Raw genomic sequence first — 14748 nt, forward strand, 5'->3', positions numbered from 1 at the left:
TTAGAGACAAGTCTTCGCATTGATCCTGTGGGCCAGCCTGTACACCAGCAAGTGACCTTCTCACACCTGCAGTTTCTCTGTGATGGACATCCAGCGTTCTTCTAGACTGCAACTCTGCACAGGAAGTTTGGCCAGAAGAGAAATCTTTGTGCCCAACTGAGCCTGGTTTCTCTCAAGGTTTTTTTTTTTTCTTCACTTTTGTCAATTGGTGAAGTTTGTTCCTCCCACTGCCTTGCTTGGTTTTTGGACTTGTAGAGCTACGCATCGATGGATTTGCTCTTCAGTGTTTGGACTCTCACCAGTGAAATTTAACCACACTGAACTGAATTGAAGTTCAACTTTGAAAACTCGACTGACACTGTTTCAATTTACTAGAACTTCTATGTAAGAAGTCTATGCTTTGACACAATCTACATTGCAAAAGCACTATAGAAATAAAGATGAATTAAATTGAAAAACATCCCATGTTTCTTTTGTCGCACTCTGTCAATGTGTGTCTTTAGATTTCAGTTACAATACATATTTTAATCTGTTTTCTCTAAATGAGTTTTCTTGATGAGCCATACATTTTCACTTTAGTGGCTCTTTGTTTTCACAGTCTTTGTATTTCACAACACTTCTTTCACTGAATTCACAGTTTTATTCTTATCCACATTCTGAAGGCTTTTAGAGAGGAATTTGTTCATAATTTGCATTATAAAATTTAATTTTACAAGTGTTTTTTTCTGAATTATGGAGAAATTTAACATAATTAAATATAATAATATCATATCATAAGTAAATATAAATAATAAATATAACATTTTAGAAAACTTGTAATACAAAAAATTTTTTATGATTATTAATGTATTCAATCAGTTAGGAAAATACAGTTATAATGATTAAGTTATGATAGGTTAATTACTTACACTGTAAACCCTAATGTTGTCTTAATCAAGTAAAATTGACTGAACATTACTTAAAATTTAGCATTTTGGTCCTCTCATCTAAAAATTTGAGTTACTTTAACTTATATACAATGAAAATGCATAAACTTAAGATTTCAAGTATTGTAAGCTCAAAATAATTATTAATCCTTTGAAAACAATTGTCATTTTAGTGTAATCTAGACTGTAAAATTCTATTATGTGCAAGGTATTCTTTTAAATCAGAAAACAAGGCTTCATGTATAATTATTTACCATAATGGAAATAAATGGCTACTTATTTTTCTTTAAAACATTTTTTTCAAACTATATAAATATACACACTGAACTGAACAATTTCAGTAAAATCTACCAAACCAGCAAGTTAAATAAACTTAAATATGCAAGTTTTGGGAGACTCCGTTACTCAAATAAATTGAGGCAACATGTTTACTCAATTTCGTTCAGTCAACTTATTAGGATTTTTAGTGTAATAGGTAACTCGTTTTTGTTTAGTTTTTATTTTATTCATTCCCAGATGAAACCCATGCCAACACAGGAAAAACATGCAAACTCCACACAGAAATGCCAACTGGCCTGGGACTCAAACCAGCAACTTTCTTGCTATAAGGCGACTGTGCTAACCACTGAATCACTGTGTTGCCCTGTTTAATTTGCTGGCAGCTAGCTCTCTGCAACTCTCACATGGTCGCCCACTGAGGCTAAGCAGGGCTGTGCCTGGTCAGTACCTGGATGGGAGACCACATGGGAAAGCAAGGTTAATGCTGGAAGTGGTGTTAGTGAGGCCAGCAGGGCTTAATCTGCTGTCTGGGTGGGTCTTAACACCCCAGTATAGTGAAGGAGACTCTATTGCTTAGTGAGCGTCATCTTTCCGATGGGATCTGGTTGTTAAAAGTCCCAGAATGTCCTTTAAAAAAGAGTAGGGGTTTAACTCTGGCATATCCTGGCCAAATATGCCCACTGGCCTCTGTCCATCATGGCCTCCTAATCATCCCCACATCATAATTTGCTTCATCACTCTGTCTCCTCTCCACCAATCAGCTAGTGCGTGGTCTGGCGCAATATGGTGATGCTGCACACTGGTGTTGGATGAGGAGATTCCCCTAATGTGTAAAGTGCTTTGAGTGTCTAGAAAAGAGTTATATAAATATAAGGAATTATTAATATTAATATTTCATTTGTATTATTTATTATTTTTAATTTAAAAGAGAAGGTGGCTCTTCATTTAACACTGCTTCCTTTTACATGAGACTGGTGGAGACACATTGCCCACACAATGCTTACATAGATTGAGTTCAGTTCTTGACAAGCATGCATTACAGTACTGAACATGATGAAATAATGTGTTTTGTCCATCATAAATAATGTGCTAATACTACAAGCTGTATACACTGGCACTCATGAGTTTGATTGGCCCAGTAATAGGTTTTTAATTGGATTTGATTTGTATTCTCTCTTGTACGGCATGAGAGTATTGTGAATTGAAGTTTTTGATTAATCACTTTTTTCTGACTAATCGTGTTTACATGAACACATCTTGGTCTTGTCGAGGTGCAAAAGTGGATTTGTGTGCCACTATCTGCCACGCTACACACGTTATTACCACTCACTTATTATCAGTGATGAGCACACAAAGAAATGAATACAAGAAAATGACTCAGCTGTTTGGAAGGCAATTTCACACAAATGATGCCCGCGAGGAAACTTGCTCAGGGACAGAGGCTCAATTGAGGAGGCACATTTGTTGTTTGCAAGCAAGGACGTTATCAGGAATTTTTTCAGACAATTATTTCCAAATTGGCATTCTCATCTATTGTGTGCGTGTGTGTGCGTGCGTGCATGTGTGTGTGTGTGTGTGTGTATGTGTTTAATGCATTTCAAATAAGAAAACTGTCATTTCAGTGGATATCTTTTTTTCATAGATGTTTATACAGCTGCATTAAGAACTCTCTCTCTCTCTCTCTCTGTATGTGTGTTTATACTGTATATAAAGTTAAAGTCAAAATTATTCACCCTCCTGTATTTATATTTATTCATTTTTTTTTTATATTTCCCAAATGATGTTTAACAGAGCAAGGAATTTTTCACATTATTTCCGATAATATTTTTTCTTCTGGAGAAAGTTATTTCTTTTATTTCGGCTAGAATAAAAGCATTTTTTTAGAATAACCAAATTAAGGTCAATATGATTAGCATGCTTAAGCAATATTTTTATTTGATTGTCTATAGAACAAACATCATTATACACTCACTGGTCACTTTATTATGTAAACCTGTTCAACTGCTTGTTAACACTAATTTCTAATCAGCCAATCACATGGCAGCAACTCAATGCATTTAAGCATACATGGTCAAGACGATCTGAAGAATCATCTTGAGAAAGGTGATTTAAGTGACTTTGAACCTGGCATGGTTGTTGGTGCCAGACAGGCTGGTCTGAGTATTTCAGAAACTACTGATGTACTGGGATTTTCACGCACAACCATCTCTAGTGTTTTCAGAGAATGGTCTGAAAAAGAGAAAATATCCAGTGAGCGGCAGTTCTGTGGGCGCAAATGCTTTGTTGATACCAGAGGTCAGAGGAGAATGGCCAGACTGGTTTAAGCTGATAGAAAGGCAACAGTAACTCAAATAACCTCTCATTACAACCGAGGTATGCAGAAGAGCATCTCTGAAAGCACAACACATCAAACCTTGAGGCGGATGGGCCACGCAAAGGTGCCACTCATTTCAGCTAAGAACAGGAAACTGAGGCTACCATTCTTACAGGCTCACCAAAATTGGACAACAGAAGATTGGAAAAATGTTGCCTGGTCTAATGAGTCTCGATTTCTGCAGATGGTAGGGTCAGAATTTAGTATCAACAACATAAAAGCACAAATCCATCCTGCCTTGTATCCACGGTTCAGGCTGGCGGTGGTGTGATGGTGTGGGGGATATTTTCTTGGCACATTTTGGGCCTTTTAGTGCCAATTGAGCATCGTGTCAAGCCCACAGCATACCTGAGAAATGTTGTTGACAATGTCCATCCCTTTATGACCACAGTGTACCATGTCATAAAGCGCAATCTCTAAGGAATATTTCCAGTAACTTGTTGAATCTATGCCACGAAGGATAAGGCAGCTCTAAAAGCAAAACTCGAGAGTCCAACTCAGTACTAGTAATGCCTAGTTCAGACTGCATGATTTTAGCCCCGATTTTGCCTCGCCGACAGGTTTTGAGAAATCGCCGACAAATGCCTGGAATCACAGGCAAATCGGTGCTCGTGCACGTGAGTAACAATCACACAGTATGAACTTTCAAAGACGCGATCTGAGAGAATCGCCGATGAGTCGCCGATGCCTGTGAGATATTTGGCGTGCTAAATATCTGGAGCTGTCTGCGATTCAAATCATGCCGTGTGAATTGAGTTTTGACTGAAAATAACATCAGCGATGGCCTACAGCCAATGAGAGAGCAGCTTTCACTTGTGTGTGTGCGTGTGTGTATACCTGCTGCAGGCCAGCGGGAGGCTGGGGAAGAAGTTAAAAGCGCTCTTTTTCGGTTTATTTGGACCCACGAAATGGAGGAAAAACTAGTGGAGGTTTGACAGGACTCAGGAGCAACCGTGTCTGTTTGACGTTTCATACAGAAAGTAATTAGTTTATTATCAATGTTGAGGAGAAATGGCTATAATTCCATTTAAACCCAGGTGAGAAAACATGTACATGTTCTACCTCATTAAAGGTTTCTTTCTCATTATGTAGTTAATAACAAAAGATATACTACGTGTTTTTGGCTGTGAGACGTAGTTTGGACGAAATTGTCGGCGATTCTTCCTATAGTAAAGTCATGCAATGTGAATGTCCCTGTCGCCGATCCGTCTTGCAGTGCAAACAAAGCAGCGACAAAACGCTAGCCCAAATAGTCAAGCAGTGTGAAAACATCTGTGACACGACTACTTTGAAAATCATGCAGTCTGAACTCGGCATAAGGTGTGTACAATGACTTGTGTAACTCGCCTGGTTAAGCCTTTAAATGTCACTCTAAACTGAATTATAGTGTAGCAGAGGCCAGTGAGTGAAGTGCTGTGCAGGTAAACTTCCTCTGACCTCTGAAAAAAAGGTTCTCTAGATCTTTAGCCTCCTTGGTAAAGCAACCAGCTCCCATGTGGAAGGTCACCGGTTCCATCCCAGCTCGGTGTGGGTTGGGTGGTGTAGGACTGGCGGGGTAACACTAGTATCTTGAAAAATATACAGTATAATATTATGTACTACCATCATGGCAAAGATAAAACAAATCAGTTATTAGAAATTAGTTATTATAAAATTATTTTATATTATTATATAATTTAATTATATAAGTTGGCTGGTCATTATGCTGTGGCGACCCCAGATTAATAAAGGGGCTGAGCTGAAAAGAAAATGAATGAATGTTTAACAAATGGAGAATAAAATATACAGGGGACTAATAATTCAGGAGTCCCAATAATTCTGACCATATATGGAGAAATTATATTATTTCTTATCAAATTCATATTTATACAGCATCAAAATAATGAAGTTACTTGAACATCTTTGATTGTGACTTTGTAACTATGTTTATAATTGTGGGGGAAAAGTCAATGAAGGTAAAAATAGAAGTTGGATGATTTTATATTGATTTTAGTGTCCCTGTTACATAATTGTGATGTGGATGTACTTTAGCTTACAACTGCAGAGTGATCATGTGATCCAGGGTCTGCTTCGGTTCGTTCCATATTTTCCTTTAGTTTTCAGCTGACCTGCAGGATGCAGACCAGTAGAGTTATTTAGGTAGGAACAAATTAATAGCGTCCCAAAAAGTGAAAAAAATTACACGTTTAACGCCATCTAGTGGTTAAAGGATAAAACATCAGTTATAAAATATACACTTTTAAAGAAGAGGAATGTTGCTGGATTATTTATTTAACCCAGTGCTTACATTAAAAAAATATTTGGTACTTTGTTAAGTTATTTTTAACTTTTATTGAGTTGTTTGTTAATAACCCAACTGGGTTAAATGTGTGGTGCTTTTGGGTTATTTTTAACATGTATTGGGTTATTTGTTTAAAAACTTAACCAGTTGGGTTAAAGAAATTGAATTTCAACAGTTTAGTACTAGTAATAGTAGCAATAGTAATACCAGAATGGAAAACAATTACATTTAATCAAAATAACTCAAATGGGTTAAAATTACCCATAGTTGGGAAGATGCTAAACAACCTAAAGTTGGGTTAATGTTGGAGTATTTTTAACCCAAGTACTTGAGTAATCTGAGCTAAAATGAATGACTACCGAGAATGGAGTTTCTCATAATAAGTATGACCCGATAGTGAATAGCAAACAAACAAGCCACTTGAATCTTGCTTTTTCGCCAAAACTGCGCACTTTTAATGTGTTACGTACAGATTATAAGAATGTGACCAAGTTCTTTCAAAAACACAGGCACATGACGGTGCTCCGTTATTCTTTTCCAAGAATAAAAAATCCTCTTAGTGCTGTAAAATATGAATCTCTTGAAGCAAATCCCGTAAACCGCTGTGACAACCTCTGGCATGACTTCCTGTATGTGTCCTCTGTCGCCGGATAGAGATTTTTAAGTCACAGGTATCACCACTAGAGGGAGCACTTGAAAATTGTAAGAGCCCCGCCTCAGTTCAACGTGTCGTTTAGTCCGACCAGACGAACACTTTCCTCCCACAACCTTCTAGCCACCAAGTCGTCTTTTCCTTCTGGAGCAGGGTCTTTTTCAGCACAGTCACTGCACAATAGATACAGAAATCGTGAAAAATCTTATTTGATGTGGAACTAATTCATTTTTTATTTTAGTTTTGCACACATTCCTTTCGTTTATATAAAGAGTTTGTGACCTATATGGCACTCAGCCACCAGAGGGCGATCAAAATATTTTGGCTTCACTTTTATTTGTATGGCCAGTAGCTCTGCCTCCATGCAAAAATGTGTGGAAAAACTTGATAATATATTTTTCATTCAATAAGTGAAAGAGAACAAAACCATCTCATCCTAAAAACTGGAATCAAATATCAAAAAGAACTACAGCCTAATGTTTGTTGATAAACTTTGATGTTGGCTTGAGAAAGGTAAGGTAACAAGGTGGTGGTTGGTGAGGAGAGGGGTGTCGAAGGTTTTTGATCCAATGTTAAGTCAATGAGATTTAAAGTCTCAGAAGTGTCTTCACTATTGTAAGTCAATGGGCAAATTTGGAGCACTCTTGCACCCCAGAGGTAAAACTTACACCCCAGTCTAATATGTAGATTTACAGAGCTTGGCAGCCTCTTCAACTGTGGAAATTCAACATGTTTCTGAGAATTTCTCTTTCAAAGTTATGATGCGTCAAATTTGGTACAATGTTAAGTCCAAGAGATTTTTTCAAGTTTCAGTTTCTTGAAAACCAAAAGCCAGATTAGTTCAAAATGACATAGCAACTCGAGTCAGACTAGTTTAAAGGTCTGGCCAAAGTTTGATGGTCATAGCATTAAAGCCCTAGGAAGAGGAGTTGGTCATTTTTTTCTCAGAAAAGGGGATAACAGTAAGTTTACAGTATGTTGGCTTTCTCAAGCCAATATTAAAATGGAAACTACTGCAGTAGTGGAAGTCACTGGGCCTTTTTTCTTATATAATAAATTACTTGAGCCTCATAAGAAGACAAAAAAACAAACAATGAACATGCAGTGCTAGACACTTTTGGCAGGTAATAACACTAAACCACTTTGATGACAGACTTTAAAGAGGCATTTAAGAATGACCAAAACAACATTTCAGATGTTTTACAATGTTGCCAATCCCATTGAAAGCATTTTTATTCGCATTTTCAAAGTTTATCCATGTTGTGGCCTTTCCATTAAGCACATTTTTTATGCAATATTCCAAAATGCACATAAAAATAGTTGGATGGACACATTGCTAGTGTTTTAGCAATATATTAACCAATTTGTATTGCTATTACCTGAAGTAGCTACCAGATTTGCTCTCTAAGCCCTCAGTAACAGCACAGTAGATCGTGGTTTGTGCTCCCTGCCAGGGAGTCTTCATCAGCAACATGGAGGGCAGATATAGTATAGTTTTCAGCATTGGAAACCAAGACAGAATATGGCGACTCAGGTCCGTTCGAATCACTCCTGGATGCAGGCAGTACGAAGAGACTCCTGTGCCTATATAAGCATCCAGTGGGACAGGATTTAAAATAACACAAACATTCTATTTTAGTTTGTTTTTAAAATCTCACTATTCACGCATTCAAATACAGGAGTTGTATTTGAATGGCTGAAATAACTGTCCTGCATCTTTGAAGGGCACTTATACCTAGACATAATTGGTAAAAAACAAACAAAAACCTGGTAATGCTTTAAGGCAGGGGTGTCAAACTCAATTCCTGGAGGGCCGAAGCCCTGCACAGTTTAGTTCCAACCCTGCTCCAACACACTTACTTGTAGGTTTCAAACAAGCCTGAAGGACTCAATCAGTTAGATCAGGTGTGTTTAATTAGGGTTGGGACTAAACTGTGCAGAGCTGCGGCCCTTTTGGAACTGAGTTTGACACCTGTGCTTTAAGGTGTCCTTAGTACATAGTAATACACAATAGTAATTAAAAATAAGCATGCATAATACATGCACCTAAACCTCAACCTGACCTTAACCATATAGTAAGTACATTTATTTAATCATCACTCGGTACTGAAATGAATAATTACACTGTTACAAGGACACCTTAAATCATAGTCTCAAACTGGCTTCCTAGAGGACCGCAGCTCAAGTTTTGCTCCAACCCTAATCAAAAAAAGCTGATTAAATCATTCAAGGTGATCAAGACTACTAGACACTAATAGATCAGCTGTGTTTCTGTGCAGAGCTATGGCCCTTCAGGAACTGAGTTTGAGACCTATGCCTTAAATCATACGTATCAGCACTAGGAGGAGCCCTTGAGATCAGGGAACACAGAGTCCTGAATACAAAAAGTTTATCTGAATAAGACCTGTTAACTATCTGGATTAAACATGGTCATAGTGTAATAAGAAATGTTGTAATATAACACTGTATTCTAAAATACTATCTACTTCGTAAAGCATAAACAAAGAATATTTGTTAATTGATTTGCATATTTACACAGCAATCTTGTATACTATACCAAGAGCTGTATTATATCCTACCTTTCATCCTTCGTGCAAGTTCTCTGGAGAAAAGCACGTTGGCCAGTTTACTCTGCTTGTAGCTCACCAAAGGACTGTAAGGCCTTTTGTCAAAGAACAGGTCATCAAATTCAATCTTTCCTGTGGGAAAACAGTGACTAAAATGAATATAGTAAGGTTTTTCAAACCAGAAAGTTCCTCGAGAACTAATTACTGTATCTTCCTGACCAATTTGCTGGTTGCATTCACACCATCACATTAGGAACTCTAAAAGGATATAAGCTAGATGACGGCAACATCGAATGCTGCATTCATCAAAAGGAGTGTTGTGTGTTTCATGACAATGAGAGATTCATCATTTCCATGCCTTGTAAACCTGTATTTGCTTTGGTGATTTTATTTTGTATAAAATAATTACTTTTATTCAGTAAGAATGCCATACGGTTACTGTAACTCTCTATTTATTATAGAGTCCTGAAAGAAATGTATCATGATGTTTAACATTGAAAATTATCAGAAAATGAGTAGCAAATCAGGATGTAAGAATGTTTTAAAGGTTAATGTGATTGTTTATGTGAAGTATTGATGATTTTTTAGATTTATTTTTGGCATTTTTGCCTTTATTTGACATGACAGTAGCTTGATAGGAAATGAATTGAAAAGAGAGAGGAGGGTAGGATCAGGAAATGTCCACGAACCGGGATTCGAACTTGGGATGCCTGGCGCACTGCCGCTCCATATGTTGATGTTAAAAATGCAAATTTACAGGAATAAATTACACTTAAATTACATTTTAATCACTGCTATTTTATATTATGATAAATATGATAATATTCATTCATTTTCTTTTCGACTTAGTCCCTTTATTAATCTGGGTTCGCCACAGCGGATTGAACTTATCCAGCATATGTTTTACGCAGCGGATGCCCTTCCAGCTACAACCCATCACTGGGAAACACCCATACACTCTTATTCACACACATACACTATGGACAATTTAGCTTATCCAATTCACCTATAGCATGTCATTGGACTTGTGGAGGAGGTCGCATCACACGGAGGAAACCCACATGAACACGAGGAGAACATGTAAACTCCACACAGAAATGCCCACTGACCCAGCCGAGGCTCGAACCAGCGACCTTCTTGCTGTGAGGCGACAGCGCTACCTACTGCGCCACCATGCTGTCCTATGGTAATATTAGTTTTTTTCATCAAATAAATGCAGCTGACCCCAAAGTTTTGAAATCCTAGCAATATAATCTAGTCTGAAAACATATATAGGTTGGATTTGCTAATGTTTGAAAGTCCAGTGCAATAAAATAAATTGTCACTTCCACCTAAATCAGGGGTGTCCAAACTCGGTCCTGAAGGGCAAGTGTCCTGCAGAGTTTAGCTCCTTTAACACAACTGCCTAGAGGTTTTTAGTATACCTAGAAAGAGCTTGATTTGCTGGTTCAGTGTGTTTTATTGGTGATGGAAATAAAATATGCAGGACACTGGCCCTCTAGGGCTGAGTTTGGGCACCCTTGGCCTAAATGGATTAAGTGTTATTTCATGTCACCATGTACTTATGCTCAAATTCTGACCAATCAAATGCTCTCTAGTACATGACTTGCCCCGCCCCCTTCAAGACGCTTCTCATTTGCTTTTCTTTTGATGTGCTTGAGCTCAACCACTCTCACTGGCAGAGCTGTGATTAAACAAAACGCTATTGGTTTTGTTTTTTTAAAGGGAAGGATCTATACTATGTCCCACTCTCTCTTCGTTTTTCAGTTCAGATTACGTCAAACATCGAATAAAAAATTTACATTTCAAAGCATTTACATGACCTTTAACGAAAAGAAAATTACCACCAACATGTGCAATACTGGATACGTTGACCACACGGCTGGGTGAGGATCTCTTCAGCATTTCTAGCAGTAGATTTGTCAAAAGAAAATGTCCCAAGTGATTGACTGCCAACTGTGTCTCAAATCTATCTTCAGTGACACACTTTGGACACATCATCACACCTGTCAGAAAAACAAAGATGAATCTCTCTGTTTCTCTTGCTTTTATAAATCAGTCTATGATGAAGTCTTACCTGCATTGTTTATGAGTATGTCCAGTCGTTCTTCTGTGGCTATAAACTCTTTTGCAAATTCACGGACAGAATAAAGAGAAGCCAGATTTAAGTGTCTGATGACTACATTGCCATTTCCAGTACAGCGACGAATATACTCAGCAGCGTCTTCAGCTCGAATCAGGTCCCGACAGGCCATCACCACTCGAGCCCCTAAATGCACACAAAGTCAGTGTGAACTGGAAGTTTGCTGAGGACTTGTTGATATACCCATTAAAAAGGAATATTGAGTAGGGGGCGGGGCTTTCTTTTGCACATCATTCTCTCATAGCAAACTTAACGGTAAGAGGACCGTGGTTAAGGTCATTGATATGCAGTTGCTATGGAAGCCCAAATGTTAATGTCACCGGAAGGACTGCTACTTGAAATGCTGTAGCAGTTGGTCAGACTTTGATTGTAGATTACCAAAACAAACATTTTCTTTCATTGGATCAACTTGTGCAGATTAATTATTTACTTTACGAATAACAATGTGAGCTAGCAAAATAAACATTGTAAAATTTGACTTCACAGGAACTTAAAAGGTCCACAATGATACCTTAGAACAGGGGTCTCAAACTCAATTTACCTGGGGGCCGCAGGAGGCAAAGTCTGGGTGAGGCTGGGCCGCATAAGGGATTTCACACAAAAAAAAGTCCTCAAATGTCATTATTAACAGTTTTAATTATTTCTTCTGAACATGAAGTGTCCTGAACATTAATAGAACATTGAGTGAAGGTTATGAACATGCTCGTCATCAATCTTTCTCTTCACTGCAGGCTTTGATGAAGTCATGATGGGGGTATGACCAAATCTAATTCTGTAATAAAATCTAATTCTTCTTTGTCTGTTCTAATTCAAATTGATTCCAGGTGTGGCCCACACACAAATTCTCCTGCCGACTGCCGGCCTCTCTTCAATTCAATCTTTTTCTGACCGCTGTGCCAGGGGTCAAGTCCTAGGGAAAAAAGTGGGGGAACTCACTCAAAACTTCCATTCCCTCACCTAAAAAAAAGGCGTATATATGTATAAATAAAACACCCCCACCCCACTCCAGTCACATCAGTCTGTACCAGTCTGTATCTACCTATAATATTTATAAGATGCAGGCTGTAGCTAGGTAGGTGGCAGGCTGCAGATAGGTAGCTAAGTGGCAGGCAGGGGTGGGAACAGCTTACCTTGGTTCTGGCCGGCGCGTCTAACAAAGGGGCGGGGTGCGTGGTGACGTCACCGGCATCCCCGCCCCTTTGTTTACACTGCGGGCGGGGAATACCAGTGACCGCTGTGTACGGATAGAATCAGCGGAGCGGGGAGAGAGAGCGAGAGTGGTCGGTGCGGGCCACAAAATATTGCACTGAGGGCCGCAAATGGCCCGCGGGCCGCGAGTTTGAGACCCCTGCCTTAGAACTTTTAAGGCACTTTTTAGATATTAATTTGTACCTTGAATGTACAAATGTGGACCTGTTTGGTCCCAAAGTGTACCTTTTAAAAAGGTAGCATCTCAGTGACAGCTTTTGTACTTTTATCTCTGATAGTATTGATAAGGGGTGCCTAAACTCGGTCCTGGAGGGCCAGTGTCCTGCAAAGTTTAATTCCAACTCCAATCAGACAGATTTGGGCAAGCTAATTAAGATCTAAAGCTGCGGTCACACTAGAGTTTGAGCTTGCGAAATTCTGTAGTACGGCGCTACAAAAAGGGGCGGAATTAACCAAGATGATCGATTGGTCTCACGCAGTCAAGTGATGCGATTTCGCTGGTCAGAGTTCACAAAGCTTAAACTTTACAATGCAGCGAACTACGAAACTTGACGCACAACTTAACATTTCCAGTCTGACGCATTAGCGTGCAAATGAATGGAAGTCTATGGGGAGAAAAGTGCAGTGTGACCACAGCTCAACAAGGCTTTCTAGAAACACTCTTGCAGGTGTTGGGGCGATTTGGAGCTAAACTAAACTCAGCAGGACACTAGACTGAGTTTGGACACCCCTGGTAAAGATCTTACAGTGTCATACCTCTATAAGCCATGTCTTTTGCTGTTTCCCTGCCAATCCCAGTGTTGGCACCAGTGATCACAACTGTCTTTCCATCCAGACGAGCATGACTTTTGCAGACCCCACCAGCTATCCATTTCCGCAGCAGCACAAAGCCTGTATGGAAGATAAAACCAAAGCTACATAAACAAAGATTCAAAATGGTTACTCTGAATGTTGAAAACCTGTTGTTATCTTTGTGTTTGTGTAGATGATTGTTATTTGTTTAGGGGTTGATCGCTTATGCTGACCAAGGGTGCATAATAATAGAAAATAACAAAACACATTATAACATAAAAACTTATAATTGTGAAATAATGGTAAAAATTCAAATAACATTTTATCAAATTTTTAATTGCAATGGAAAATCTTTACTGTCACTTGTCTTTTAGAAATCATAATAACCTGAATAACAAAAATAAATAGATTATATCAAATTAATAATAAATAGATTGATAATAAACTGTTATTTAGTTTCTGTATAGTTTCAGCAGGCCTTATGAAGGCAAATTTTAAATTGAAAGTTTACCCAACTTGTTCACCTCTATGTGTGTGTGTGTGTGTGTGTATGTGTGTGTGTGTGCATGTGTGTGTGTGTGTGTGTGTGTGTGTGCGTGCGTGTGCGTATAAAAACATGGTTTTACAGCTATACTTGCATTAAAAATGTGTTACAAACTTACAGAAAAACATGATTAACTCCAATTTACTAAAATAAAGTATTATTAAATAATAATTATAATATTTATATTTGTATAAATGTAAAACTATAGTTGGTTTGCATAAAATGAACACTGATTTAAATATAAAATAATGAAATATTCATTAATTGTTGTAGTGCATGCATTTAATGCCATTAAAGATTTAATTAATTAATTAACATTTCAGGGCCTTAAATTGTGATGCAGTAGAAGTTTTGGGACCAGACCCATTTTTTATATTAAAATAAGATTATAATAAAACTTCTGAAAGTACTAAAAAACGTTACTCACTGATCACCAGCAGCGCGAGGACAGCGCCATAGTTCACTCCGTCAGATGATGTGCCCGGATCCTTCATCTCGCATGCAGAAGTAAACAACATGAAGAAAACACGCTCACGTTGTGTCCTCTCTGTGCACAATGCTATATATAGGGCTTGACTTAAGCAACTTAAACAGAAGCTTACCTGCTCTGCGCTTCGACTGGTTATGAAACGTTTATTATGAAACGTTTATCTCGGCACAATTAAGAAATGATTAGTTGTCAGATTGTAGCTTAAATTTAGTAGGATATTCAGGGCATATTCTACTTATATAAATGGTAAAACTTCTATTGTGCTGTGGATATTTTGAATTAAAGAATGCAGCTTTAATTTACATTCGATGTCTTTATGATAACTTTCAGACTTTCTGATTCATAATGTACAATTAACTAAAGCAATCGGTTTAAACCAGTCGTTACTTCGACTATATATATATATATATATATATATATATATATATATATATATATATATATATATATATATATATATATATATATATATATATATATATAGTCGAACA

General features: G+C 37.8%; 1 protein-coding gene across 6 annotated transcripts; it reads right to left on the minus strand.

Moving 5' to 3' along the window:
- Positions 1 to 2935: 2935 nt before the first annotated feature.
- Positions 2936 to 14668, minus strand: si:dkey-23o4.6. Of its 6 annotated transcripts, XR_012392433.1 has the most exons (8): positions 14195 to 14387; positions 13188 to 13322; positions 11157 to 11348; positions 10924 to 11085; positions 9092 to 9211; positions 7892 to 8096; positions 5616 to 5687; positions 2936 to 5147 (listed from the first exon to the last, which is right to left on the minus strand). XR_012392433.1 is itself a non-coding variant. In XM_017351426.4 (7 exons), the coding sequence occupies exons 1-7, from the start codon at positions 14283 to 14285 to the stop codon at positions 5672 to 5674; spliced, it is 921 nt and encodes a 306-aa protein (XP_017206915.1). In that variant the 5' UTR covers positions 14286 to 14387; the 3' UTR covers positions 5543 to 5671. The 6 variants fall into 6 exon arrangements, 3 of the variants coding, with proteins under 3 accessions (XP_017206915.1, XP_690042.2, XP_073782578.1); XM_017351426.4 differs by lacking the exon at positions 2936 to 5147 and having other exon boundaries at positions 5543 to 5687; XR_012392434.1 differs by lacking the exon at positions 2936 to 5147 and having other exon boundaries at positions 5578 to 5687; positions 10931 to 11085; positions 14195 to 14359.
- Between the last annotated feature and the right edge of the window lie 80 nt (positions 14669 to 14748).

Source organism: Danio rerio, chromosome 16 (assembly GCF_049306965.1).
Source record: "Danio rerio strain Tuebingen ecotype United States chromosome 16, GRCz12tu, whole genome shotgun sequence".
NCBI lineage: Eukaryota > Metazoa > Chordata > Actinopteri > Cypriniformes > Danionidae > Danio > Danio rerio.